Source organism: Sorex araneus, chromosome 2 (genome assembly GCF_027595985.1).
Source record: "Sorex araneus isolate mSorAra2 chromosome 2, mSorAra2.pri, whole genome shotgun sequence".
Classification (NCBI taxonomy): Eukaryota; Metazoa; Chordata; class Mammalia; order Eulipotyphla; family Soricidae; genus Sorex; species Sorex araneus.
In genome coordinates this window covers 334,611,581-334,639,577 of record NC_073303.1, presented here as the reverse complement: position 1 = coordinate 334,639,577, position 27,997 = coordinate 334,611,581, and the positions used below count along the sequence as shown (strand labels likewise).

Genomic DNA, 27,997 nt, shown 5'->3' with positions numbered 1-27,997 from the left:
TGATCTCTTCATTTTTAATGCCTTAAGAACACACAGCACACTCCAAGAATGCCACACAGCAAGGTTTTGTTTGCTGTTCTTTGTCAAAAAGAGTATGTCAGAAAAACGAAACAAAGTTTTAAATGGCTACTGATTTAAAAACCGATCTCTCTGAAACTTTTATAAAGGTAAAAATCGTCAGTCACATATTTTAGAGCATAAACACTTCAAATATGTAATGAGGATCTAATCAAAACCACCACACACCTCTGTAACACAAAGTTACATAACAGAAACAAAAGTTAAAATGTTTTAGAAAGAAAATATTTGGTACCTTAAAATAATGCTAACAGAGAAAAACTTTCAAATGCAAATGATATTTAGAATTTTATTTTCTATTACAGACAAAGTTTGGGTCTTGACTGGTTCCAATCTGACTGCAGTATTAGGAAGACTGTTGTTATTAATAAGCTTCCATTAGCACAAAACCAGTGAATGTTTCCAGTACAATTTAGCCTTAAAATGTGCCATGTAGCCAGTATTTAAAATGATCAAACTAAAACCACACAGTTCAAATCTGTTGGTAAATTTGGTTCCTGAGCTGTTTTTAACATACTTTTCATCATTTAATTACATAAATCTCCAAATCGCTTGCTGTATATCCCTAAATCAGTGGCTGTACTAGTGTAAATAAAATGTAAACTGAAATTCGTTTCACTGACTTCATTAAAAAATGTCATACATGGTTAATCTTATTTCTGCCTATCCAGATAATTTACATTTTTATTGTAAAACAGCACAACTTCACCATGAGTTACATCCCAGTAATTTCACCTAAGTGTAGAAAAGCTGAAAGTTAAAATGTAAAAATTTCGGTAGTTAAGAAGCTCTTACATGTTTACTCTTTTAGAAGCCTGTGATGCCCCTTCTTAGCTATGAGCACGGAAAAGCAACACTCAGTCATCGTTACTGTGCACCAACAGAAAGTATTCCGCGGTGCCTACTTCCAGCTGGCATTCTGCAACCTCACTTGCTCTTTAACTAAACAAATAAACAAATGCAGGGTGGGAGGTGGTAGTTGGGGCCTTACCCAGCACTGCTCACAAACTGCTCCCATCTTTGTGCTAGGGAAGTGCTCCTTGAAGTGCTCAGGGGGCCTTGTGGTGCCAGGGATCAAACTGGAGCTGGCCACGTGCAAGGCGAGTGCCTGACCCCTGTGCTCTCTCCTGCCCACATACCTGCATTTACAGTATCAACTAAAAGAACTAAGTTTTCTTTAGAATTGGGGCCTGGATCAAAATCTAGAAAACAACTGAAATGGGCTAATTTTAGGCCAATAAAGCATCAGAGGAAACTGCAAGGCAAATCCAGGGTGGAGAAATAACAAGAAGGTTGTCATAAAAACCTCCCTTGTAAACACATCTCTCCTTTCTTCCCAGGTTTGAAAAGGTTCCCTAAGTTTTGAAAACTCCCACCAGCAGATTTTATGCCATATATCCTATAAAAACATCTCTACTTCAGCTAGAATGCTTGTCTTGTTAAAGAATATTATCCTGTTGGTCAGATGAGAGGTAGTGACATTTTATTCTCTCAACGCTGAGCTAAAAATCCCACACATCTGGCTGTGGGTTACAAGGGGGGGGGGGGGGAAGCATAGAAGCACCATTGTACACTCCTCATGTTTGGCATTTCAAGCCCCCCATAATTCATTTGCCACGGCAGCGGACCGTCCCCGCTGTCTGAACACTGAGAGCAATAGGTCTTGCTATTCAGTATCCAACACTGGTGGACCACCCTCATCTCTCAGAAACGAAGCAGCTTTCCTCCCGTTCTTCTGAACATGATCTTCATTCATTTTCTCCAAAGCTTCAATCTACAAAATACATTGAACCCGTCTGTTAAAAACTATTCCACAGAAATCATGCTTTTGCTTGAGTCACACTTTGAACCCTTTTTTGGGGATGGATGCCAAATGAAGGGGCAGTGCTAGGGACCAAACCCAGAACATCACACAAACAAGGAATAAACTCTATGGAGATCCGAACCCCTAGCTTCTGTATTAGTACTTTTTTTTTTGGGGGGGGGTGACGTGGGAGGCAGGGGCACAGCGGGTAATGCTGGAGGCTACCCCTGTGCTGCTCCAGGACCAGGCCACAGGGATGAAACCTGGAGCTACTGTGTGCAAAACATTTGTTCCAGCCATTTGAGCTACCTCCCAGGCTCCTGGATTTTCACTCTTAAAATGTGGTCATTCCTGATAATGATGCTGGCCTTGAATTAGAACTACTCTGTGTGTGTGTGTATACACGCGCGCGCACCCACACATATGTACAAATATTCATATTTATAGATGTTTATATATATATATATATATATATATATATATATATATATATATATATATTTTGCTTTTTGGGTCACACCCAGCGATGCTCAGGGGTTACTCCTGGCTTTGCACTCAGGAATTGCTCCTGGCAGTACTTGGGGGACCATATGGGATGCCGGGGATCGAACCCAGGTCAGCCGCGTGCAAGGCAAACACCCTACCCGCTGTGCTATCCCTCTGGCCCCCTAGATGTTTATATTTATAGATGGGCTGGAGCAATAGCACAGTGGGTAAGGCGTTTGCCGTGCACGCAGCCGACCCGGGTTTGATACCTCCGCCCCTCTCGGAGAGCCCGGCAAGCTACCGAGAGTATCCCACCAGCATGGCAGAGCCCGGCAAGCTCCCTTTGGCGTATTCGATATGCCAATGCTAAAGACAGTAACAACAAGTCTCACAATAGAGACGTTACTGTGCCCGCTCGAGCAAATCGAGGAACAACAGGAGGACAGTGCTACAGTGCTATAGATGTTTTATATTTCACTATATTACCAGAGTCAGTGTTTAGTATCCTTATCAAGCGGGGAACTAGAATTAGGTATGTCTTTACTGTATAAAGCTTTCATAGAACAGGAAAGAGAAAAACCCATTGTTTATTCAACAACAGTTCCTACTAATAAAGAACTGCACTGTGCTGCAGTCTGAGTTTACCACTTTCCTATATAACTTATACTATATTGCTATATAACTGTAACTTCTTCCCAGGCCTTAGGCTCCAGAATTGCTTGACCAAATCCAAGTCCTTCTGGGGTCTGCACTCATGGTCTCTGCTTTGATATTTTGTTATAAATAATTAGCTTTTGCTTCACTTAGTTTGCATTTGAGGCTGTTGGGTGCGTGGGTAGATGTGTGGGTGTTCAAGGATGTCAACCCAGGTGCCTTAACCCCAGAACTATTTCTCAGATCTTTTCTGTTAAATTTTTGTTATAATTTTTGTTTTCAGGCGATAGCTGGTAGTACTCACCTTGGGGCACCAGGAAGTAGCCCCGATTGAACCCAGGGCCCCCACACCACATGCACTGCAGTTACCCCCACTCTTGGGTCTCAAGTTTCCTAAATCTATGTGTGATATGCGGGCACGTGTGTGTGTGTGTGTGTGTGTGTGTGTGTGTGTGTGTGTGTGTGTTGCTGACAAGCAAATGCAAAGCATGTGTTTCAGAGCTGAGCCTTTTGTGGTTTTCTTGTACAGTTTTTAATAGAGATTCCACCAGAGTGCTAGGGGAATGGTCATTCCGGGTGACATTAGCCAAGGCCTCAGGCACTTAGGTCTAGCTATATGTGGGCACCAGCAGGGCTATGCCTTGGTACTGGAGGTTGGGGATAGATGTGCTGCTAGGGACGAATTCAGATTGTGTCATATGCCCAGCCTCTTGTTTTTGTTCAATTTAAAGAAATTCTCTCTCAAAGTTTCTTTTTTTCCTCCCTCCTACTCTTTCCTCCTTGTCCCACACCTAGTAATGTTCAGGGGTTACTCCTGACTCTGCCGGGGTCCCTCCTGGGACAAGTGCTCAGAGGACCATGCGGTATGGTGACAGAACCAGGGTCAGACACAGGCAAGGCAAGCACCTTACCCTTCCCATACTCTCTCCCCAGTCTCCAGGAAGTTTCTTTGAATGGTCCTATAGACGACTATTGAAGTAACTGGGAATTTCTAAGAATTGCTGCACTTAACTTCTATGCTTAGTTAAAGGCAGGAACTAGATATAACTGATTTTTCTATCACTTAGTGCTTACCAACTTCTGCCATCATAAAATAAGAGAAATAGGAGTATACAAGTATGTTTTACTTGCCCATCTTAAACTAAAGTGTATCTCCTTAAAGACTGTATAGCTATAAGATTACACAAGGATCTGAGCCTGGAAAGGGAAAAAAACATCTCCAAAAAATAATAAAAAAAAAAAAGAACCTCAAGGGGATACCCACTCTCTCCAGTTGGCCACCAGCAGTAAGGGAAAGGCCAGGCCACACTTACCTCGGCCAGGAAATCAGCCTCATTATCTGCTGAGATGTGAAGGCCTGAAACAGCATTGAAGAGTTCTCGTTCATTCAGGGCTTCCTTTACTCCTCCTTTCTGGAAAAACTGGTAGAGAAATAAAAGAAGGCCAATAAGAAAGGGTAAAGAGGTTGTCTTCAGAAACTGAAGGCAGAACTATCTCCTTGTAAGACAACACTAATTCTTGCTTCCACATTTTGTTTTTTTTGGTTTTGGAACCACACCTGGCTGTACTATTTCTCCAGCCAGGACTACTGACTATTCTTTTAATGACAGTTACAAAGGCAATTAAGCATGAGACATACCATATATCAGCTTCTCTTGAAGTTCTTTGCAGGTTTTAAATATCAACTTGATTGTTTAAATATTTAAAACCAAATAAGCTTATACTACTGGAAATTTAATAACCTAAATATAAGAGATGTAATCAAATTCTAGTTGACAAATCTGACACTTGATCTAGGTACCATGATCTTGATAACAGCCAGTAGTCAAAGACTTTATATTTCTAAGAACATATTCATTTAACTTAGGAGAAATGTACATTTCAATCTGTCATATTCTATTGAAAAATGGCCTATTAATCCACATGCCTACCTGTGAGACATTCCTACAGTCACGGAACAAGAACTCCAGGCCATGAGGATGGGTTGGTTCTACAGACTGACTGACATCGATCAACCAGACCTACGTAGAGAAACACAGAGTATCCAGTGGTTTCTTTCTACTCAGTGATGTAAACCAAGTTATTTAATCCAAACATTGACAAGATGTGATCCTCACCTTCCCAGCATGCCACAGCATGTTATACTCACTGAGGTCAGCATGTACAAGTGTACACTCATTATATAACTGCTGCATCAGCTGAAAGACACAAAGAATACACTTAGGAGAGGATAAAACACACACACACCTGAAATGCCAGTATTGCTCTTTCCCCAAAAAGCAGAGGTAGGTTAAACACTTGCTTCCTCTGTGCACCTTGGAATGAGCTTGTTTGATGGGAGAATAGAGGCACAGCGAAACGAAAGAGGGATAAGCATGTGTCTCTTCACTTCCTGTGAAGGAACAGAGGCTAAGGGGAAGAAAAGTGGCTATGCTGATGTGACTAGTGGGTCAAAGGAACCCTAAAAAGTCTCATTAAGATCTCTATGGAGTATATGATCCCAAGGTAAAAAACACTTCCTGAACAATAGTGGGAAAGAAACAGCCTAAATGAAATGGCACACATACATGTATGGGGAGGGAGTTCCCAAGCAGTGCTCAGGGGGCCCACAAGGCCACTTCCCAGCAGCTCTTGGCCAACCAGGCCAGCACTTCAACGTGAGGCCCAAGGATGTGGTGCTGCTCCGGTCCTGTAGTGCCAGGGCTGCACTGGGAGACCCTCAGGTCACCACGTGGTCCTGGGGGTGGGACTGGGATTGGCCACATCAAGGCACAAGTCCTAATTGGGTACAATCTCTCTAGTCCCTTACATTCATTATTGACCGTGACACCTCGCGTTAGCAGAGAAATGAACGTTCATGCTGTCTCCTGCTCCATACGGAGCCAAAGAGAAAAGGAACATCACCACTTCATTTCTTTCCAGCCACCCAATGCCAAAAGAAACCAGAAAAGTAGAATTGCTCATAAAAGAATCAGAGAAAGTAAAATTGTCTCTCTAGCTATACCCTACAAAACTAATTTGGTGGGGGGAGGGGTGGAGAGGCGAAGACACAATACAGGAGGTAAGGCCCTTGCTTTGCATGGGACTCACCCTCAAACCCTTAGTACCACATGTGATCCCTGAGGACCACATATAGTACCACGAGGAGTAACCCTTGAACTCACAGCCAGGAGTTAAGTGCTAAGCACCACAGGTGCTGCGCCCCGCCCCCCCCAATAAATTAATATGGAGGCCAGAGAGATAGTATAGAGCTTGAGGTACTTGCTTTGCATATAGCTGATCCAGGTTTGATCCCAAGCAGGAGTAAACCATGACTGAGCACTACTGGGTATGGCCCAAAAACAAACAAAAGAAAGTAATTTGGATCACACTTTTATATTCAAATTAACTATTTAATAACAGATCCAGGCAGAGAAGCATGTTTTCTTGCTCTTTGATTACAGGGTGAACAACGGTATCTGTGTATTTTCTTAGAAGGACTCAGATTGAATTCAATTGCTGTCTAGAAGTAAAAATACTTCCAAGATTCCTAAGTTATATCCTTCAACAACCACTTGCTACGTCTTCAGTTCTCAGCATCACTTTCTATAAATTTGCATCGTCTATTTTTCCAATAGGAAAAGTATTTCCTTCGCTGTTAAAGCTGTAGCAATTAAAGAAACTAATAAATGAATCAAGTATTTTATCTGCTAAATAAAGTTGTGTCAATTTTTTTTGGAGGGTGGGCACACCCAATCAGGCTCAGGGCTTACTCCTGGTTCCGCACTCAGGAATCACTTTTGGCAGGCTTGGATAACATATAGGATGCCAGGGATTAAATCTGGGTCATACCTTGACCTGACACCATGCACAAAAGTCAGATCAAAATGGATTAAAGACCTCAACATTAGACCACAAACCATAAGGTACATTGAAGACAAGGTCGGCAAAACCCTCTACGATATTGAAGATAAAGGTATCTTTAAAGGTGACACAGAACTAAGCAATCTAGTAAAAACAGAGATCAACAAATGGGACTACATTAAACTAAAAAGCTTCTGCACCGCAAAAGATACAGTGACCAGAATACAAAGACTATCCACAGAATGGGAAAGGATATTTACGCAATACCCATCAGATAAGGGGTTGATATCAATGGTATATAAAGCACTGGTTGAACTCTACAAGAAGAAAACATCCAACCCCATCAAAAAATGGGGCGAAGAAATGAACAGAAACTTTACCAAGGAAGAAATACGAATGGCCAAAAGGCACATGAAAAAGTGCTCTGCATCACTAATCATCAGAGAGATGCAGATCAAAACAACCATGAGATACCACCTCACACCACAGAGACTAGTACACATCCAAAAGAACAAAAGCAACCGCTGTTGGAGAGGATGTGGGGAGAAAGGGACCCTTCTTCACTGCTGGTGGGAATGCCAACTGGTTCAGCCCTTCTGGAAAACAATTTGGACGACTCTCAAAAAATTAGATATTGAATTCCCATTTGACCCAGCAATACCACTGCTGGGAATATATCCCAGAGAGGCAAAAAAGTACAATCGAAACAACATCTGCACATGTATGTTCATCGCAGCACTGTTTACAATAGTCAGAATCTGGAAAAAACCCGAATGCCCCAGAACGGATGACTGGTTGAGGAAACTTTGGTACATCTATACAATGGGATACTATGCAGCTGTTAGAAAAAAGGAGGTCAAGAATTTTGTAGTTAAGTGGATGGGCATGAAAAGTTTCATGCTGAGTGAAATGAGTCAGAAAGAGAGAGACAGACATAGAAAGATTGCACTCATCTATGGTATATAGAATAACAGAGTGGGAGACTAACACCCAAGAACTGTAGAAATAAGTACCAGGAGGTTGACCCCATGGCTTCGAGGCTGGCCTCACGTTCCGGGGAAAGGGCAACTCAGAGAAGCGATCACCAACTACATTGTAGTCGAAGGCCATGTGGGGGAAGGGAGTTGCGGGCTGAATGAGGGCTAGAGACTGAGCACAGCGGCCACTCAACACCTTTATTGCAAACCACAACAGCTAATTAAGAGAGAACAGAAGGGAATGCCCTGCCACAGTGGCAGGGTGGGGTGGGGGGGGAGATGGGATTGGGGAGGGTGGGAGGGACGCTGGGTTTACGGGTGGTGGAGAATGGGCACTGGTGAAGGGATGGGTTCCCGAACTTTGTATGAGGGAAGTATAAGCACAAAAGTGTATAAATCTGTAACTGTACCCTCACGGTGATTCTCTAATTAAAAATAAATAAATTAAAAAAAAAAATCTGGGTCATAGAGATTGAACACAATGGCCACACAATGCCTCTATTGCAAAACCACAACACCCAGAAGGAGAGAGAACAAAAGGGAATGCCCTGCCACAGAGGCGGGGTGGGGGCGGGGTGGGAGGGATACTGGGATCATCAGTGGTGGAGAATGGGCACGGGTGGAGGGATAGGTACTTGATCATTGTATGACTGAAACACAAACATGAAAGTCTGTAAGTATGTAACTGTATCTCACAGTGATTCACTATTAAAAAATATAAAAATTAAAAAAAGATAATGCAATAAATAAATACGTCTGGATCAGCTGCATGCAAGGCAAATGCCCTCCCCACTGTACCATCGCTCAGACCCCAGTGTGCGAATGCTTTGAAAGACAACTTACATGGAGAGTCTGATAGTAGGCATCTTTCATTTCTTCACTACTGAGCTTTACTTCTTTTAATTTAGGGGCTGGAACTTGATCGTGGCCAATAAAAGACATAACTAAAATGTGTTTCTTGAGCAATACCACTGTTGGACAAGGAATTCCAGCTCTCTGCATTCTGTAAAGAAATGATTAAGAATATAAAGATCAGAAAGAGAGTGTGTCAGGTATTCACAAATATATTGAACGGTGGCCTGCAAAGAGCTGGCACCCTGTGTCTACTCTAGAGATGTGGGAACATGTAGCCAGCAAGCCACCATCTCTGCCCTCATGGAGCCCACAGGCTGGCAGGAACGACAGTGAGAGGAGGAGCTGATGGCATGCAGAATAGGGCTCATGCTCTGGCAGAGGTGGGGGCAGGAGCCACAGGAGCCTGCAGTGGGTCAGGAAGGCTGACTACAGGTAGGCCAAACAGGAGCTAACCCAATGAAGACAGGCAAGGACGCTGGGAGAAAGCTGAGAGCCATCTGAGTGTGGCCAAGCGCACAGCCCATGGGGTAAGGATGTCCACAGAAAGAGGCCGAGTAATGTGGGTGAGACGACAGAGACACGCAGGCTCCACATCATCAAGGCCATGAGTGATCATTTGAAAGTAAGGGCTCTAAGCAGCTGCAGAATGTTAAGAAAGGCTGGGATAAGATCTCAGTGAAGAGAAGGACGGAGGGCAGCAGTATGTAAGGAAACTCTTCTCCGTAGCAGTCCTACTAAGAATTTTACAACTTGTAAATATTCACAGTAGCTTTTGAAATAAACATCTCTAGAGAAAACTGACTTTTTCCTCCCTTTTCTTTTCAATGGGGAACGTCCTCAGCAGTGCTGGACATGGGAGGGGCATGCCGTGCCCGGCATAAAACCTAGGTCCTTGAACAAGCAAGGCATGGGGTTTGACTACTGGAGTCTCATCCTGGTCTTCAAATTAAGATTTTAAAAGATTAAGATACAAATTAAAATTTTAAAGGATTAAGATAAAGATAACTCAGTTACTTAGTTGATAAAACAAATTCTGGGGGGCTGGAGCGATAGCACAGTGGGCAGGGCGTTTGCCTTGCATGTGGCTGTTCTAGGTTCAATTCCCAGCATCCCATATGGTCCCCTGAGCACCATCAGGAGTAATTCCTGAGTGTATGAGCCAGGAGTAACCCCTGAGCATCGCCAGGTGTGACCCGAAAAGCAAAAATAAATAAATAAATAAATAAATAAAAATTCTGGAATTAAAAAACTAAATTTGCTTAAAGAATGGAGAAAGAAGCTTAATAAATGACAGCAAACTGCATTTAAGACCTCCACCCCCGCCCATACCACCAAATTAACAAACACTGAATGGAACAAAAAGGGAAAAATTTTTAATAAAAACGATCAGCTAGAAGAAAGAAAAGATATCATTTGTATATATATTATATGCATAGTATCTCAGGCAGAAAATGAATTATCTCCAACTTGTCTGAGAAAAAAAAGAAAACAGCCTTCTTTATCCCTAAAAGTGGAAATTCAGGTTATATGCGTATTTTCCTATAGAAAGCCTCATTAAATACTAAAATTACAAGGCCTTTCATAATTTCCATAAATGAACTTTTTGAAACAAAGCATAGATTTTCTTGCATGGTTAATAGTTCTGATCCATAAAGGTGATCAATTACCCAATGTGACCTCTAGCACATGATTTTCTTTACCTGGTGAGATTGTGCATTTCTTTTTCTGCCCACATTCGGATGATCTTACGTGGATTGAGTTTACTGAAGCGATCTTTAAACCTGAAATCATCTTTAATATACTTGTCACGATTCTTAAATTCATTAAGGGTTGTCTTAAAGACTTTGATGGCACACTCTGCAGGTATTACTTTACTATCTTCCGTGTCAGCCTCCATGCTAAATGGAAAGGAAAAAACTGGATTAATATGAATCAGGTCACAAACTATCCAAAATAAAAATTCTATGACACAACAGTAGACCTATCTTCTTTCTCTGAGAATGGTAAGCCTCCCTCCGTTTTCTTTCCAGGCCTCAAAGCTTTGGATCACAATAAAACTTTAAGTTTGCTTTTTGCTTTCAAATTCAGAAGAAATTTCATGGGGCCAGAGCAATAGTATAGCAGGTAGGGCATTTGCTTTGCAAGTGGCTGACTCGGTTCCATCCCATATGGTCCCCCGAGCACCACCAGGAGTAATTCCTGAGTGTAGAAGTAACTCCTGAGAATCGCTGGCTGTTACCTTACCCCCCACAAAAAAGGAGGAAGAGGAGGAGGAAGGAGAGGCGAGGGAGGGGGAAGGGAAAAAGGGGGGAGGGGGAGGAATGAGGAGGGGGAGGAGGGGGAGGAGGGGGAGGAGGAGAAATGTCCCGTAAAAGAACAAAAGAACAGAAAGCAGGGGGAAGGGGAAGGAAGAAGAGTTTCCTAAGCAGGATTTCATTTTATTGTGTTTTCATCAACCAGTTTTCAATAGTCTATATACACTCTTCACTCAGTTGTGGAACGATGAAGAGCTACACAGGCACAAAATACACAGAGGCCAGAGGTGCTACCTGAGAGGGGAGGGCACTTGCTGGCAGGGGCAAGACCCTGAGGTTGACGCCGAGCATTACATGACCGCCATCCTCAACCACTGTCGGGTGTGGCCCTGGTGGCTGTCCAAATCCAGTGGGTGTGGCCCTGGTGGCCCTCTGCACCACTGGCCCAGCAGTGCTTCGTCACCAGGCCTGAGCAATGCCAGGGGTGGTGCCTCAGTGCCCCGAGCTCTGGTGACACACTTGAAAAACATAGTGCAACCTAAATTACAATGAAATAAATGAATGCCCACATATTTAAAATGTTACTTTTCAGGGCCAGAGCAACAGTACAGTGAGTAAGGCATTTTCCTAGCATGCAGCCGACCGGGGTACCATCTCTGGCATCCCGTATGGTTCCCTGAGCACTGCAGTGGTGAATGCTGAGTGCAGGGCCAGAAGTAACCCCTGATCATTGCAGGGTGTGGCCCCAAAAAATAAAAATTTAAATTAAAATATAAAATGTTACTTTTCATCTGTCATACTTTCAAAACGTATCAAGTTTGATAACACTAAGCACTGATGAGGAGGAGGAAAACAGTCTCACAGGGCTGATGGAGCATAACTAGGTTGAGCTGGGCCAGGCAGGTCCCTCAACGGGCTGGAGCACAGGTTCCATCCCCTGCAGTGCATGGTCACCAGAGCATCAAACCAGTACTGTCAGGTGTGGCCCAAACCCTCCCAGCCTCCTCACAACCCCAGTTTAAAAAAAAAAAAAAAAGCCCCCAAAACACATTAACCTAGCACAGGTAATTTGGTAATATTTATGGACATTTAGAATGCACTCAACCTACAATTTCACTATACATAGGGGGAAATTGCATTTGCCAAACACTGTAAGATAAACACAAACTTGAGATTTGGGACCTCTCTTGTGTAAAGGAAAAGGGAGAAGTGTTTTAAATTTTCAGTAAATAAGGGTTAGGAACATAGCTCAGTGGTATTAGCATGCATGAGACCCTGGGTTTGATTCCCTGTCACCAAAAAGCAAAAACAAACTATAAAACTAAATTTTTGAGTAAATGAAATGAATGCTGTTTGCCAGCACAGAGAGTGAAAAAAACCTGGCACTCTACTGATGGAGGTCACCCACCAGTTCACAAAGGACAGGGGCAAGTGCTCACAGTCCCTGCCTCAGCAACTCCAGTGCAAAGTCAATCTAAATATATATTTACAAAAGTAAAATAGGTACAAGAATACTCCTACACACTGCCATAATGAAAATGCACTACTATGAAAGTATATTGGTACAAACTATTAATGTAGAAAAAGCTAAGACAGCGCCAGAGACGGCACAAGAGTTAGGCCCTTGTCTTACATCAGCCAACCCTGACTCAATCCTTGGCCCCATCATGGTCTCCTGAGCATCTAAGCCCTGAGCTGATGTGCTTATGCTTATTCTTCAGGAGGAAGCCCTCAGCACTTCCGGTGTGGTACCAAAACAAAAGAACTAAGACATATTACACAAAAAATTAATATTCTCAATGTAGTTCAGACTCCTTTATAAAAACAAAAGGAGTATATGAGTATTAATTTCTGGAGGATGGGATGAAAACTGACAAAACTGACCCTACACGAGGCTGAGTCTCATCCTAAATAATAACACATTTAGGGATTGCTACTGGGGCAGGCTTTGGTGGTGGTTGGGAAAATTTGAAATAATGGTTGTGGGAAGGTATAATGATGGTGGGATTGGTGTTGGAATGTTGAACGTAATAAATCATTGTGAACAATTTTATAGAAACTAAATTAAAAAAAAATTTTATTATAGGGGCCAGAACGATAGTATAGCAGGTAGGGCATTTGCCTTGCACACAGCTGTCCGGTTTCAATCCCCAACATCCCATATGGCACCAAGCTCCACCAGGAGTGATTCCTGAGTGCAGAACCAGGAGTAGCCCCCGAACATCGCAGGGTGTAACCAAAAAAAGAAAAATAAAATATTATATAAAAGTAATGAACTCATTTATTCCTATGAAAGTTCTGTGAGGGTCAGTTTTAAAAACTGGTTTAGTGGGGACATGTGCTGGGAAATTACACTGGCGGATGGATGGATATTAGAACATTACATGACTGAAATGCAATCATGAACAATTTTGTGATGCTTATCTCACAGTGATTCAATTAATAAATAAAAACTGGTTTCGTACTTATACTTGCTCTATATCATGTAGCTTGAAAGATTCTGTACTCCTTTATCCTAATATTTTTATTCTTGTCATGTTGACATTGTACTTCGGTATGATTATGTATGTATGTCTCATCTAGAAAGGGAGATTAGTTAAACAGCTTTTCTGAAAAAGGTGAGTCAAGGACAAAACTCAGAACACTTGACGTGTGTGTCTGAGGCCATGAGTTGATCCCTGGCATAATAATAAATTAAAAGGTAGAGACTTTTCCAGTACTCGCTTGAATTCCTTTAAAAACACAATCAAGGCCAGAGAGAGCCCAGGGATTAAGACTCTTGCAGGCTTGCTGCCGACCCCGGTTTGATCCCTGGCACTGCCCATGGGTCACTCCTCAGCACAGAGCTAGGACAAAGCAGCTCCTGAGCATCATGGGTGCGGGCCAAAGAATGAAAGGGGGAAAAGCACATAATAAACACCTAAAAAAAAAGAGCTAAATAACCTCTATAATCTATTTTAGTATAACAATGTTAAGTGAGGAACAGCTGAGGCAGTGAGCTCTGCAGGTGGATTTTAATGGTCTGTAACTTGAGTTTATAGTCCAGGCTTACTGACTAGGTTCTACACTTTATACATGTTTCTCAGGTTGGGGAGAGAGCTCAGAGAGCTGGAATAGATGGGTCGTGCATGACCTGGGCCTGAGTCTGACGCTGATGGCTCCCTGAGCACCACTGGCTAGAGCGGTGGGGGACCCCTGCACCATTAGTGTGGTCCTGATGGCCTCCCAGCACTACTTAGCCTGAGCACTGAACAGTGAGTCCCAACTGGCCTGCTGAGTGTCACCGGGAGTAGCCCAGACAGACCCTCTGAGGATTGTTTGGGAGGCACGTTTCCTGCATCTCCCCGCAAAGTCTCTTTTCCTCATGACATTCTCTTATGTGTGTGTTTTGGCCTCCACCTTCAGTGCTCAGGGTCACTTCCAGCACAGCTTGGGCCCAACTGGTGCCAGGGGTTGACTCGGGGTTCTTCCTTACAAAGCATGAGCTCTTCACCTAGATCCATTAAGGACGACGAAGTGGGGAAGATAGAAGTGGTGTAGGATGGTTATAAAGTGCTTGCGTAGATATGGTGAGCACAATTTAAAGCTAGTATTAAAATAACAGCCAACTGCATCACATAAAATGATTAATGTAGGATCAAGATGGCTGTCTTTTCCTTTATAAATCCTTCTATTATCGAGCCTTCCTACAACATTTTATTTAGTGGGGGGGTGGGAGAAGCGGGGGGAACACACATGGGGCTGTTCAGAGGCTTCCCCTGCCTCAGTGAGAAATGACCCCAGGTCTCCTGCACGCACAAGCCCCAGCCTGTTGAACCTTCCATCTCTTCAGTCCTCCTACAACATTTTGTTTTGTTAGTTTTGGGGGTTGCTTTTCATTCTCCATTTGGTTATTTTTGGGTCACACCCAGCAGCGCTCAGGATTTAATCCTGGTTCTGTGCTCAGGAATCATTCCTGGTGGTGCCTGGGGGACCATATGGGATGCCAGATATCAAACCCAGGTCGGCTGCATACAAGGCAAGTGTCTTAGCCACTCTCCTACCACTCTGGCCTCTCCACATTCTACAATTATTCTGCTGGTGTCAGGGCTGTAGCTTAGCGTAGAGTACATGTCTGGCATGTGTGAGGCGCAGAATTTGCTCCCTGGCACCACAAACATACAGAAAAGGTTAATAAAATTACTGTTTGCCCTGCAGCACTAACTCTAATTTTGTACCTGTCCACTAATAATGGTGATAAGGTGCAAGACCTTTGTTGACACGATGGTTTGTTTCCTTACCTCCCTCCATATGCATGAAAGACAACAGATTCCTTTCCTGTACTAATACAGCCAGTGATTGTCTCCAACATCCCAGAGTTGACCATTTTATACATAAGTAAACGTGTCTTAGGATCAACAGCTTTTTCCTGCAAAAGATAAAGCACTTTAACCATAAAACATTTTCTGAGCTATTTCCAATCTCTTTCAAAATCTATACTTTATAACCGTTATTATTACCTTTATTATCTATATGTATATGCATATATACACACACACAAGACAAAACAGGTTCTTAAAAGAGCTGTCAGAATAACTCATTCCTCTAATGTCTTTGAAAGTATCTAAAAATATCATTGTCAGATACCAGCTTAGTCTAAATATATTTTAACTCCAAAGTTTAAACAGTTCACCTGATATGCTATTTACTAAAAAATAATTTTTTAAAAATATTTTTATTTATTTATTTTGCTTTTTGGGTCACACCCGGCAATGCACAGGGGTTACTCCTGGCTCTGCACTCAGGAACTGCCCCTGGCGGTGCTCAGGGGACCATATGGGATGCTGGAAATCGAACCTGGGTTGGCTGCGTGCAAGACAATTGCCCTACATGCTGTGCTATCGCTCCAGCCCCTAAAAATTAATTTTTAAGATACTAGATACTTCACCAATATAAAACACTCTCTCCCAGAGTGGGTGCTGGAAGGAGGTGGGGGGCATGGTAGCTGACTCTGGTACAACTAGGGTGCACTTTCTGTTTATTTAAAGAGGGCAGGTATACAATTGGGGGTGCTAAGTGATTTTTTTTTTCCTGGAAAGCAATGATAAGTCAAGTAAGTTCGGCTTCTGAGAGCAGAGGAGATCAGACACATTCAGGGAGGCAAAGGCCAAACAAATCAGAAAAACTGATTAAAAGTAAAGCCTTGAGAGTATTAAATTATAAATGCTGTAATTGTAACTACTATAATTATAACTACTGGCAAACCATGATTTAAAATACTGGAACATTCACATTCAATTTAAATTATGGAGTCTGAGTTACTTATAATCATTAAAACACTAGTTTTGTATAAGTGATTACTAATGGTTTCATTAAATCTAAAAATCAAGCAAAGTTACTGGATTTCATTAACATCTCTGATTTGAAAAGCCAATCTCATGAAAAAGTATCAAACGTAAAGTTCTATTTTATCTTTTTCCCCAGCATAAAGTTTTGCAATAGGAATCTTTCCATTAAAGGAGGAAAAAAAAGGTAGTATCCTTACAGCAGTAGAATGTTCCTTTTTCTCATGGAGGCGGGCACTTCGACGTTCTTCTGAGTAGGCATGTTGTTTCAAAGCATTGAAAACGTGGTTTGATAGCTTTAAATCCATTCCAATTCCATCTCCTACCTGAAACCCAGGTGCAAACTGCCAAAAGGAAAAAATCAGCATGTGAGTACTTTAAAATGGGGACAGTGAACAAACCCAGGCCAGGGGTCTACTTGGGATAGGTTCCTAACAGATGACCATGCTCTGACACTAGACCCCCAGATTTCAGACAGCACTGTTTCAGAAACTGCAACTTGGGGCTGGAGAGATGGTAGGGGGTGGGTGGTGCTTGCCTTCCATGGAGCCAATTCAGGTTCAATCCCCAGCACCACATTCATTTTAGAATCACTGTAAGTCAAATTAATTTGTGAGTGTGTATTTTTATTTTAAGATACATTATAGTCTCATTAATGAGTTGTTTCATAGCACTGCTACTGTCATCTAAAACAACTTTTTTTTGCCATGCCCAGGGGTATTCAGGAGCTACTCCTGGTTCAGTGCTTAGAGGAGGAGGGTGTTTACTCTCAGTGGGACCCGGAGTACTTGTTGGGGGAAGATGTGGTGCCAGGGACTAATCCCAGGCCTCTGGCATGCAAAGCGTGCAGATGGTCCCTGGAGCTATCCCTCCAGTTCCTAGGACATACTTAGAAAATGATCCTTTAGAAATTTGGAATTTGAGATGGGTTTACTGATTTTTATTCTGGGGTCTCCCCAGCTGCAGGGGCCACTCCCAGCAATGGTGAGCCAACCAGGTAGGAGACTTAATGTGACAGCGTGAGGGTGCAGTGGCCTTCGGGTGAGACCAGAGCCATATCTTGCAGTACTCAGAGTCCTTTAGCTCTATGCTCAGTGATTCCTAGAGTGCCACGTAGGGCTGGGGATCAAACTGGGGTTGGACACAGGGAAAGCATGCACCCTAGCCCGGGTACCACCTCCCTGAACGGCCCATGTTTTTAACTTATTCCAATAAAACTCAATTCTGAGATAATACTTCCTGTAACTTACATTTTCCATTCTGGCTGTATTCTTTCTTCCACAGACTACTTCATCATGTTTTGTGGTGATGTCTTTTCCTTTTCCAATAAAACCCTTTTTGGGCGTAGGAACTGGCTTTGCTAGAGGACATGAAGACAAGTGTAAGAAAGAAAATTTAAAAACCAAAGACTACATTGTTGCATTCAATGTTGTATTAATAGGAATTTGGAGCAAATTACCAAGTTTTTTTTTTTGTTTTTTTTTTTGTTTTTTTTGCTTTTTGGGTCACACCTGGCGATGCACAGGGGTTACTTCTGGCTCTGCACTCAGGAATTACCCAGGGGACCATATGGGATGCTGGGATTTGAACCCGGGTCGGCCGAGTGCAAGGCAAACGCCCTACCCGCTGTGCTATCTCTCCAGCCCCAAATTACCAAGTTTTAAAACAAGTCTCCAAAACAAAATATAAGAATTCACTGAGAAATTCACACTTGCTATGACCCCAATTTCCCACCTCAGGAAGTAAAAGCACTGATACCTGGTCTATAGGGATCGTCGCGTGTATCCTGCCAGTCAACCTCATCTTCAGAGCTATCACTGTCTTCATAAGGATGCACTTTTCGATAATTTTCAAAGGAAATGGAGACTTAAAAGACAAACATAAATAAGAGTTACCTAGAAGCATGCTATAAGCATTTTCTACCACCCAATGGAGTTGACACAATAAGGTCATAGTACCTTTGCTATCTCCATTGAATTTTTTTTCTTCACGCCTAAGCTGTGCATCATATTCTCTGTCAAACTCCATCTGTAGCATCTGAGCCAGCATTAGGTCGCTGGAAGTGTCAATGTTTTCTCCAGTAATAAATGGTCCTTCAGCAACACTATTCAAAATAAGGCAGCATGAACTAATATAATGGTCTTGTGTGAACAGATGCTACCAATTATGAAAGCAGGATTGTGTTTTTCATTGTTAAAATTATACTGGGGAAATAATGGGAAAGAACTTTACAAACCATTCACCCTCACCTGCCTGGCTAAGTTTTTGTTTTGTTTTCTTTTTTTTGGGGGGGATGGGGGCATTTTAAGCAATGGTAGCCTTGTGTGAGATTAGTACATTAGTAAGAAAGCAAGAAAAAAAGCTAAGGGGACTATCAAAAAAATTCCAGAGTCAGAATTTATAATCTGTCACCTAACCAAAGTAGAGATAACAGATATAAAAAGACGAGTAACATTTGATACTCTACTGTACTTGACTATTTGGAGATTATTCTGTTCAATTGTAATTTTAAAACCCCCAAAAAACAGATAAGACAAGGGAATACTGAAAATCAGTCACAGAATCAGGACCAAGATAAGTCTCAGTGATCTCCGGTATGGAGCTCCTTCTACCACACTGTTTTCCTAAACGCACGCACATTTACTAATCACACCCACAACTGTGACCAATAACTAGGTAGATATAGCAGATTATAAATTTTACTTACGCAACTTCAGGAAAAGCAGCAGTTTCTTCTTCTAATTGCAATTCTTTTGCCAGTTGTTCACTCATTACATCAGCCAAAGAACAAGATATTGTATTCTGAGAGGTAGCCCATGGACACTATTGGGAAAAAAAAAAAAAAAAGGAATAGGGCAATTAAATTCAAAATCATGAAATTACAAAGTATTTTCCAAACTTGGAAATGAAGTTACATTTTAAGAACTAAGTATAAATAGTGTATCAACCCAAAAATGAGTGCCTGTGACCAGAAACCATCTTCCATCTTCTAAAAATAAAAATCAATCCTGGGCTCAAATTTAATCAAAGATAAAGGTATACTAAAATAGTCAAATGTCTTCTACTTTTTGGGACAGGTGTGCCCTTTAGTGGAGGGGCCATCAGAATATGATTGGCAAGCACCTCATTGATAACTGAACCAATGGAACACCCCTACTCTAATTCTAAGCTCACCAAACAACCTTCTGCTTATACTTTGGCTTCTCAAGTAGTATCTTATAGGAACAGACTTTATCTAGCATAAAGCAAAAGTTCACTTAGAAGTGATATTTCATTCTAACTCATGCAGAGTCCTTTATATGTAAAAAGTATAGCTCAGACCTCTCAAAATGTCTAGGGATAAGATCAAGTGAAAACAGTGATAAATTATGAAAGTATTTCTGAACTCGAGAAGTTGAGAAATAGGTTCTTGAAACTATACCATTATGGCAAATAGTGGGAGAATCTTACTGAGTGGCCCGTGAGTTGACTTTCCTCAGTGACATCACTCTTTCGGTCGTTTTGAAACACAATTCTTCCGCAATTTCCCTAACTTTTATTTCTTTTAAATTTCTGTATTTATTTATTTTAGTGGTGTCATTGACTGAAATCCAGGCCTCATACATGTGAGGCAAGGGATAGAAGTACTGGAGTGTTTATACTTCCTAAATTAAAAAGCAATACTAACGGAGTGCTGAAAGGAGGTACAAAGCACCTGCCGTAGAGGCTGGGGAGAGGAGGAAACTGGGACACTGGTGAGGGAAGAGGTCATTGGTGAAGGGATTGGTATTCGAACACTTCACTTGAAATTCAGTCATGAATAACTTTCTAATTCGCAGAGGTTAAATTAAAAATAAAAACCAACTTTTTGCTTTGCCACATTTCTAACAAAAAACCAATAAGCTACCAGCTCATACTGGTGAGCATGGCCTATGCCACGAAGAAAGGCAACTTCGAGTGTTGTGGTGAGGCAGAGAAAGCCAGTGACTCATTCCCACTGCTGGGCCTGTTTGGTGCAATCTCTTTGGAAAATGGCACGGAGATGCCTCAGAAAATTAAGCATAGAAAACTTTTTTTTTATTTTTTCCTTTGGTTTTTGGGTCACACCCGGTGATGCACAGGGGTCACTCCTGGCTCATGCACTCAGGAATTACTCCTGGCGGTGCTCGGGGGACCATATGAGATGCCAAAAATCTTCCTCCTACACATTTACTCCAAGAACACTAAAACATTAATCCATGAGGATACACACACACCAATGTACACTGCAGCTTTCTTCATCATAGCCGAGATCTGGAAACAATCCAAGTGGATAAAGATGAGTAAATAAAGAAACTGCTACAGATGTCCAAAGGAATAATACTTAGTTAAGAGAAAGAATATAGGAAATCCTACAGTTCATTGCAATCGGGCTGGGATGGGAGGGTACTGTGCTACGTGACAACAGCCAGAAAGAAAAAAGACAAACAATCTCACTCATATGTGCAGTATCAAGAAACAAAGCAAGGGACTGCACAGTTCCCAGTGGGAACAAATCCGAGTCAGAGCTACACTAGGGTAGGAGAAGGGATCTCAGGATAGAGACGCTGATGGTGGGGCGGGAAGTAGCACGGAAAGTACAGACTAATAACGTGGGCACTGTTGGGAACTATGTTACCTCAATTAAAAAAATTAAATATAAACTCAGAAAATTCTACTCTCTTTTTCCTTCTTTTGTTGTAAAGGCCTAAGCTCGGCTATGGTGTTCACACCCAATATTGGGGCCCCAGAGTCCACACACTTTGTGGTGGTGCTGGTGAGCCCAAAGGGCAGTGCTGCTGGGGTTGAGGTCGTAGTGTATGAGCACCTTAATACTGCAGATCAAATTCACCCTTTACCAGTGAGTTATCTGTAGCAACCCCTGCCCCCAAACACACACACATACATCCTTAATAGCGGCAAATGATTACATTTTATAGCACAGTGACTAAAGCCATTTAAACTGAAGACTACGTTTAGCTATCTCCTGATCTTGTCCAACTTTCTTTGTTCTCCGTCTAAGATTCTGCTCCACAGTATTATCTCACAGCATGGAGAGAACTACTCTTTCTGTTTTCATTCTCCACAACACTAGTTTTCCTAAAATGCAGATATGATTGGCTTAGTTTCCAGGTTTACTTAAACTCGACTTCAGTTTACTTGCAGTTCTTTCGTCATCACACAAGAGCCAGAGCAATAGTACTGTAGGTAGGGCCCCTGCCTTGTACACAGTCAACCTGGGTTTGATCAATCCCTGGCATCCCATACGATCCCCTTAGCCACCAGGAGTGTTTTTTTTTTTTTTTTTTGCTTTTTGGGTCAACCCGATGATGCACCAGGGTCACTCCTGGCTCTGCACTCAAGAATTACCCCTGGCAGTGCTCAGGGAACCATATGGGATGCTGGGAATTGAACCGAGTTGGCCGTGTGCAAGGCAAACGCCCTACCCACTGTGCTATCTCTCCAGCCCCACCAGGAGTGTATTCTTGAATGCAGAGCCAGGACTAAGCCCTGAACACTTCTGGGTGTGGTCAAAAAAAAAAAAAAAACCCAAGCCCCCCCCCCCCCCCCAAAAATAAAGTCTAATGGGTTCCCACAGAGCTGGAGCCATAACAGAGCATGGCCAACCTGGGTTGGATTCCTGTCACCCCATGTGGTCCCCTGAGCTCTGCAAGTAGTAATCCCTGAGCAAACCCTGAGCACCACTTGGTGTGCCCTCCTACAAAACAAGAATAAATAGAAGCCTTATTTAGGATAAAGTCTTTGGACTGTCTTTTTTTTTTTTTTTTTCCGTAAATGAGTACTGTCTGACTCAGAGCTGAGCTTGTGATGGTACTTGTTCGGATCCATTTCATTAAGTTAATTCCGCATAGGTCTCTAGCTGGCCTAATGGCCTGCTGCTTCGGGCAACGGCCCCCTGTTCAAGAATTGAAGTCCATGAATCTACTCTGCTTCAGTTGTTAGGAGCCGCACTTAAGATAAAAAGTTATTTATGCCAGAGTGAATCAGGATCAAGTTTTATTCAGTCTGGCCTTAAGACTAATGAGATACATCCTAGAACCAGCATTACCTACAAAAGTATTATGCTGAATTACCCTGCTTTATCACATCACACCTGCGGAGAAAGGAAGGCTTCTTCCTTGAGGTCTTCTTTACTCAGACCTTAGTAACAACCGACCAATCTGGAGAAAACTGTGAGGTCTGCAAATTTTTTTGGAAACTGGAAAATACAGCTGATCTTTTGGCTGCATGATTCTGCTGACTTCCCTCTGGATTCTCCATGTTGAAGAGATAATGCTGCCTCTTAGCCCAGAAAAACTTGGTCTAATCAGTTTTAAAGTCCAGGTTCCAGAAGGTAAGTGACTACACCCTCGAATTCAGAACTGTCAGTTCCATTTTACAATGACTAACAGTAACATGACACAGCATTTGAATATTTGTTTTGGGTCACTTGGCGAAATGTACGCAACTTCCATGGACTGAGTCACATGACTGAACAGTTGCAGTATCAGCCCTGTTTTATAGAGTTACACATTTTGACCCAAAACAACAGGATTTAAGTAGCTACCTTCTAAGTGTTTGTGCGAAACTCCTTCCCTATCACCTAATCCTGGGAGGGAAGCAAATACAGTCATACTGCCTTCATTTTAAAATCCAAACTTCTCACCAAGGGCTGCCCTAAACTATCTTCCCCGTCTCCACTCTCATCTCTCTTGTTCTCACACGCCACTAGCAAGGGGAAGACGCACCCTTTCGTGCCCCATTAACCCTTTCCTCTCAGTGTTTGCTCTCCCTTCTCTAGACCCTATAAATATCGCTTCTTCCAAAAGGCAGTCTCAATTTCATCAAAATAAAAATGAGATCTTTTCCTCTGTGTTCCAAATCATTATGCAAAAGCTCTAAGTGTAGGGTTTGTGTGGCTGAGAGGTATGTCAGCCACATATCCCAGCAGCTGCTTCAAGGGCAGAGTGCCTCAGCCTCGTGGGAGGCAATCAAGCACTTACTAAACTAGGTGCGCCAAAAGGACTTCTGGATTATCTCCACTGAAGTTCTGGAGACAGACCTACAACTCTGTTATTCTAAAGTACTGTTCCTCTCCTACAAATTGGTCCCTTTGCCCATCCACTTCTGATGTTTCTTTTACCACCAGGCACATAATTCTAACCAAGGTGTTCAAGTATCCGCTGACAATTCCTCAAAGAGGCAAAACCAACAGGTAGTCATTGTAACTTTGAGGTGGAGACACACCTACTCCCAATATGAAGTAAAGCAGAGAGAGAAGCACGAAGAGCTCACAGAGTCAAGATCCCCTAACTGCCCTCTCCCGTTGATCTTATTCCTTGGAGCCTTAAGCTTCAGTAAATCGAATCAGACCTTTGCTCAACAGCGTCACTGGGTTGCATTATACAAAGGTAACTTGCGTTAAGACTTCCAAAGTTTGCCAAACTCCAAAAGGCAGTATTTTGAAATCAAATCCAAACTCTTCAAACCTGTGGACTATAAACAATGCTGAGCTGTGAAAGGTCTGTTGCTGGGTAGGCACAACTAGCGGTCTTCCACGGGCACCTAAGGAAGGGCTAGGAAATGTTCTGGAGGCTTTACAACAAACTGGGGCCATGGGCTATGCCTACGGAAGATCTGTGTCAATACTCTGAACTTATTATATCAAATACTCTATGAACACAGTGAAGAGGTTAGCCTTTAATAATAAATCTAAGTAGACAGAGAGGAAAGCCCTTTACTATCTTGCTCTATTCAAGCTACCCGATGTCATTTCCCACCACTCCCTTCATCAACATAAACTCAGCATCGCATCAAGATGGGGCTGGGGTTAGAGTGCAGGGGTAGAATGTGTAATTCATGTGTATGAGGTCCTGGATACCCAAACGGTGGAGGCCAGGGGTAGACTCACCTGCTGCTGCGTGTGTGAGTTCAGTCCTCAGCAGCAGCCCCACATCTATGAGTCTATGAGTGCCACCCCTCACACACCACAACCAAGTGTGGGAGCCCCGGACATCACAACAACAAAGGAAAGTGGTAAGAAAACCTCACAACCCTTTTCAGTTACACTGCTTCTTGACATGTCAACTGTCAGACCCATAAACAACTTCCTGATTTACTGAGAAATCCTTGAGGCCCACGTTGTTTTTCTCTATGGTGGGAACTGCCACCAACAAACTCTGCTCCGTGGAGTTCTTTATACTAACAGTCTCCCACAGCTAGATGATTGAGGTTTGAGAGGCCTCATCCCTCCCTTCCCTGCCAATTCCTAAAGATGCCGCCAAAGCTGCCCATCCCATTTCTTTTCCAAGAAAATATTTTACTGCAACTATGAGGCAAGAGTCAAGTAGTAGAAAGCAACAACATAAAAGGAGAATAATAATAAAAGTCCAATCTTCAACTTGAAGCAGGTCAAGAGAATCATATCAATAGGAAGGTCTTTTTTTCTATCCACAGAGGAAGAAGATAAAATCTAGGCAGAATATTTATGTGGGTAAAAAATATTAAAAATAAAAATACTACATACAAATATTACAATGTAATATTTGGAAAACATGAACTGGGTCTATATAACATCACACATCTATTTCTTTTAACTTTAAATTTTATTGTATTTTTTTGTTTGTTTTTATGCAAAGGCAAGTAGAGAGTTCCTAAACATGCCACACCTAGTTTCCCATTTGGGATGGTAATTAGTCACAGTTAATGAATCAACATTTACATGTTATTAACACCCACACTTACTCAGATTTCCTTGGGATTTCCCTAGTGTCCCTTTCCATTCTAGTTCATTCAGGATGTTACCTAGTGTTTTGTCTTATCTCTTTAGTTTCTTCTCAGGTGTGAGCATTCAGACTTTCCTTATATTTAATCAACTTAAATTTTGCTTTTATTTGTACAGGGGGCCCTGGGTCTGAAAGAGCTCTGGGCTGGGATGCAGGCGGGGAAGCGTGTGGTGTTGGGAATGGAACTGGGGCCGTTCGAATGCAGGGCACATACTCTACCCCTTTGTGCTATCGCCCAGGTCCTGAATTTGAGTGTTCTGAGAATTTCCATGCTTGGAGACTGACAACTAACACGCTGTTCATGGCTCTTTCCGATAGTTACCCACTTCCTCACCTTTGCCTAGTCTTGTTAATCCTCCCTTCTTGGAACAGTCCCTAAAATTCTTGCCCCCACGAGCAACTTGACATTTCACTACAGGTACCTCTGGACTTGAGGGCTTGAGGTTCCTTTCAGGGTATGGGCAAGGTGAAAATTATTTTCCTACTTATATCAAGACATTCTTTGCCTTAAGGATTTCTCTCAAGAGTGTGCAGCTTGGGGCTGGAGAGATAGCACAGCGGGTAGGGCGTTTGCCTGGCACGAGGCCGACCCGGGTTCAAATCCCAGCATCCCATATGGTCCCCTGAGCACAGCCAGGGGTAATTCCTGAGTGCAGAGCCAGGAGTAACCCCTGTGCATTGCCAGGTGTGACCCAAAAAGCAAAAAAAAAAAAAGTGTGCAGCTTTCCAGCGTTTGTATTAGGTATGATGACACTAGCCAAAGATATGTAGTCTTGTGTTTCCCAAAAATGATTGATAAGAAATCCAGAATAAAAGTGTGCATTTTTAGATATTAATTCAGTTTGTTCTTTCCATGTTCACTTGCTCACTGTGCTTACTATCGATCTCCATTGTGCCTGCTATAATGTACATATCTGTGAGACTGGACTTTTTTTCTTTTCCTTTTCATTATGGCTACCACATCATGCTACAATGCTAAAGGAGACAATGGTGGAAATAGTGTTCTGAGGTTTGAACCCAGAGCCTCAAAAGTGCAAGTAATATGTTCTGACATTTGAGCCACATTTCTGCCCCTTGTAAGGATGGATTTTCTTCAGATATTTCAATCAAAAAATACTTAATAGACTAAAAGTGGGAAAAAAAATACAAGGATTTAGGTGTCTCCTATTAAAACAGAATTATAAAGAGATCAGAAAAAAGGCAATTTTCATTATATATGTATTTTTGTTCGGGCATTTTAAAGTATAAAATGCATTTGTGTATATATATTTAAATTACTTTATATTTTTTAAATTTCTCAGTTTTAATTTCTGATGTAATAAATATTAATAAGTATGAACAATATAAACAAAAGTCGAGGTTCTCAGTAATTTTGAAATTGTAAAGAAGTTTTGATAAACCTTTCTCAAATCTTTACCTATTCCAATTGGACTTCTGCAATCATTTCAGTCTTCCAAGGGGTAGAGGAGGTTATAAGGATCAGAGAGATAGAACAGGGATTAAGGAGCATCCCTTGGATGTGTCTGATCCCCAGCACTACACATGGTCCCAAATAGCCTCACCAGGAGTCAGAGCCATGACTAAACCCTGAGTGCACCCAGGTGTGGCTCACCACCACCCAGAGGATTACATAATATTTGTAGCTTCTTTGTAATAGCTCTGCCAGTCAAAACCTTACCTTCCCACTAGTATATTAAGCCCCCAAATAAGTTTTTGTTGAATGATGAAATGAACTTTTTATAGTCGAGGCTGTACACCTAACCTAAAACAAGGTTGATATCAATTACTCATTACTGAATTAGTTTTGAAAGTTAATTTTTCCCCTAAGGTTAGAATGCATTCTGAACAAAGTTTGTCTCATTTAACATGCTCAGCAGCTTTTACAGACCCTTTGCTTAACTGGAGGAACTTAATATGCAGGATCTCTTTTTAGTATCTGTCAACTGATTCTATCCGCTTATTTCTGATCTTGCCCTTGTGAAAAAAGGCTTTCTAAAACTGAAAAATACACAACCTGGAGATGCAACCACACTTGCCAATGGAATAGCCCGGATTCTCCCTACTGCTGTATGAAAACTTTCCAAAAATCGTTATTCCCTTGACTTTTTAACTATTTCCTCCATTTTCTGTTTGGACCTACCCCGAAGAGCCAATAAAACGCAACAGTGGCTCTCCAAAGTAAAACACACGTTTGGTGATACCTTATAAAGAGCAATTAGGAAGCTGCAAGAGTTGGATTCCTTGGCCACCTTGAGGCACACAGCCTCCCACAACTTTTGTTGTCAAGTAAACCCTCAGCCAAGTGCTGGGAGAGTCTTTTTCCTCCTGCCAATCAGAGCACTACATTAAAATAAATAGATAAAAAAATAAAATGGAGCAGCGTGAAAACCAGAAAGAAACCAAAAGGTGGGCCAGGGTAGGAGACGGTGGAGTCAGGCGGCCAAGCCGGCGAGGATCGGCCTGCGAGAAGGTGTGCGAGGCTTCACCGTTTCTCCTACCTGCAAACAGAACCAACAAGCACTCGCCGAGGCAGGCGGCCGCACTCCGTCCCGAGTGGAGCAGCGGCTTCCCGAGTCGGGCTGACTCCCTGGGCTGGTGTGGGGTGGTGTGGACGCCTGTCAGCCTCGTCGGGACCCCCGAAGAGGCCCAGCCCCGGGGGGGCTGCGGCGGCCGGAGCGTCACCCCCTGCCCCCAGTGTCGCCTCTCACCTTGCTGGGTCCCCAGGACGCTGCTGGCCCGGGCTCGGGCGAGGCCACTCCGACCAGATCCATGCTTAGAAGCCGGCGCCGAGAAGAGAGCAGAGAAGCGGCAGTGCGGGGAAGTGGCCTCCGCCGAGAAGCGGCCGCCGGGACCCGGGCGAGGGCGGCCGGAGCCGGAGCTGGAGATGACAGATGGCGGCGGCGCCCGCCGCGGCCGGAACTCGGTCGCGTCTCTTCCG

General features: G+C 42.7%; 1 protein-coding gene across 1 annotated transcript; it reads right to left on the bottom strand.

The window, feature by feature from the left end:
* Window positions 1-27,995, bottom strand: RIOK3 (RIO kinase 3). Its single transcript, XM_004606015.2, has 13 exons — window positions 27,768-27,995; window positions 18,984-19,099; window positions 18,235-18,380; window positions 18,035-18,142; window positions 17,527-17,636; window positions 16,477-16,620; window positions 15,233-15,360; window positions 10,398-10,595; window positions 8,686-8,845; window positions 5,140-5,220; window positions 4,954-5,043; window positions 4,336-4,443; window positions 1-1,852 (listed from the first exon to the last, which is right to left on the bottom strand). Exons 1-13 carry the CDS (start codon window positions 27,828-27,830, stop codon window positions 1,745-1,747), a joined length of 1,560 nt encoding a protein of 519 aa, XP_004606072.2. The 5' UTR covers window positions 27,831-27,995; the 3' UTR covers window positions 1-1,744.
* Window positions 27,996-27,997: the final 2 nt, after the last annotated feature.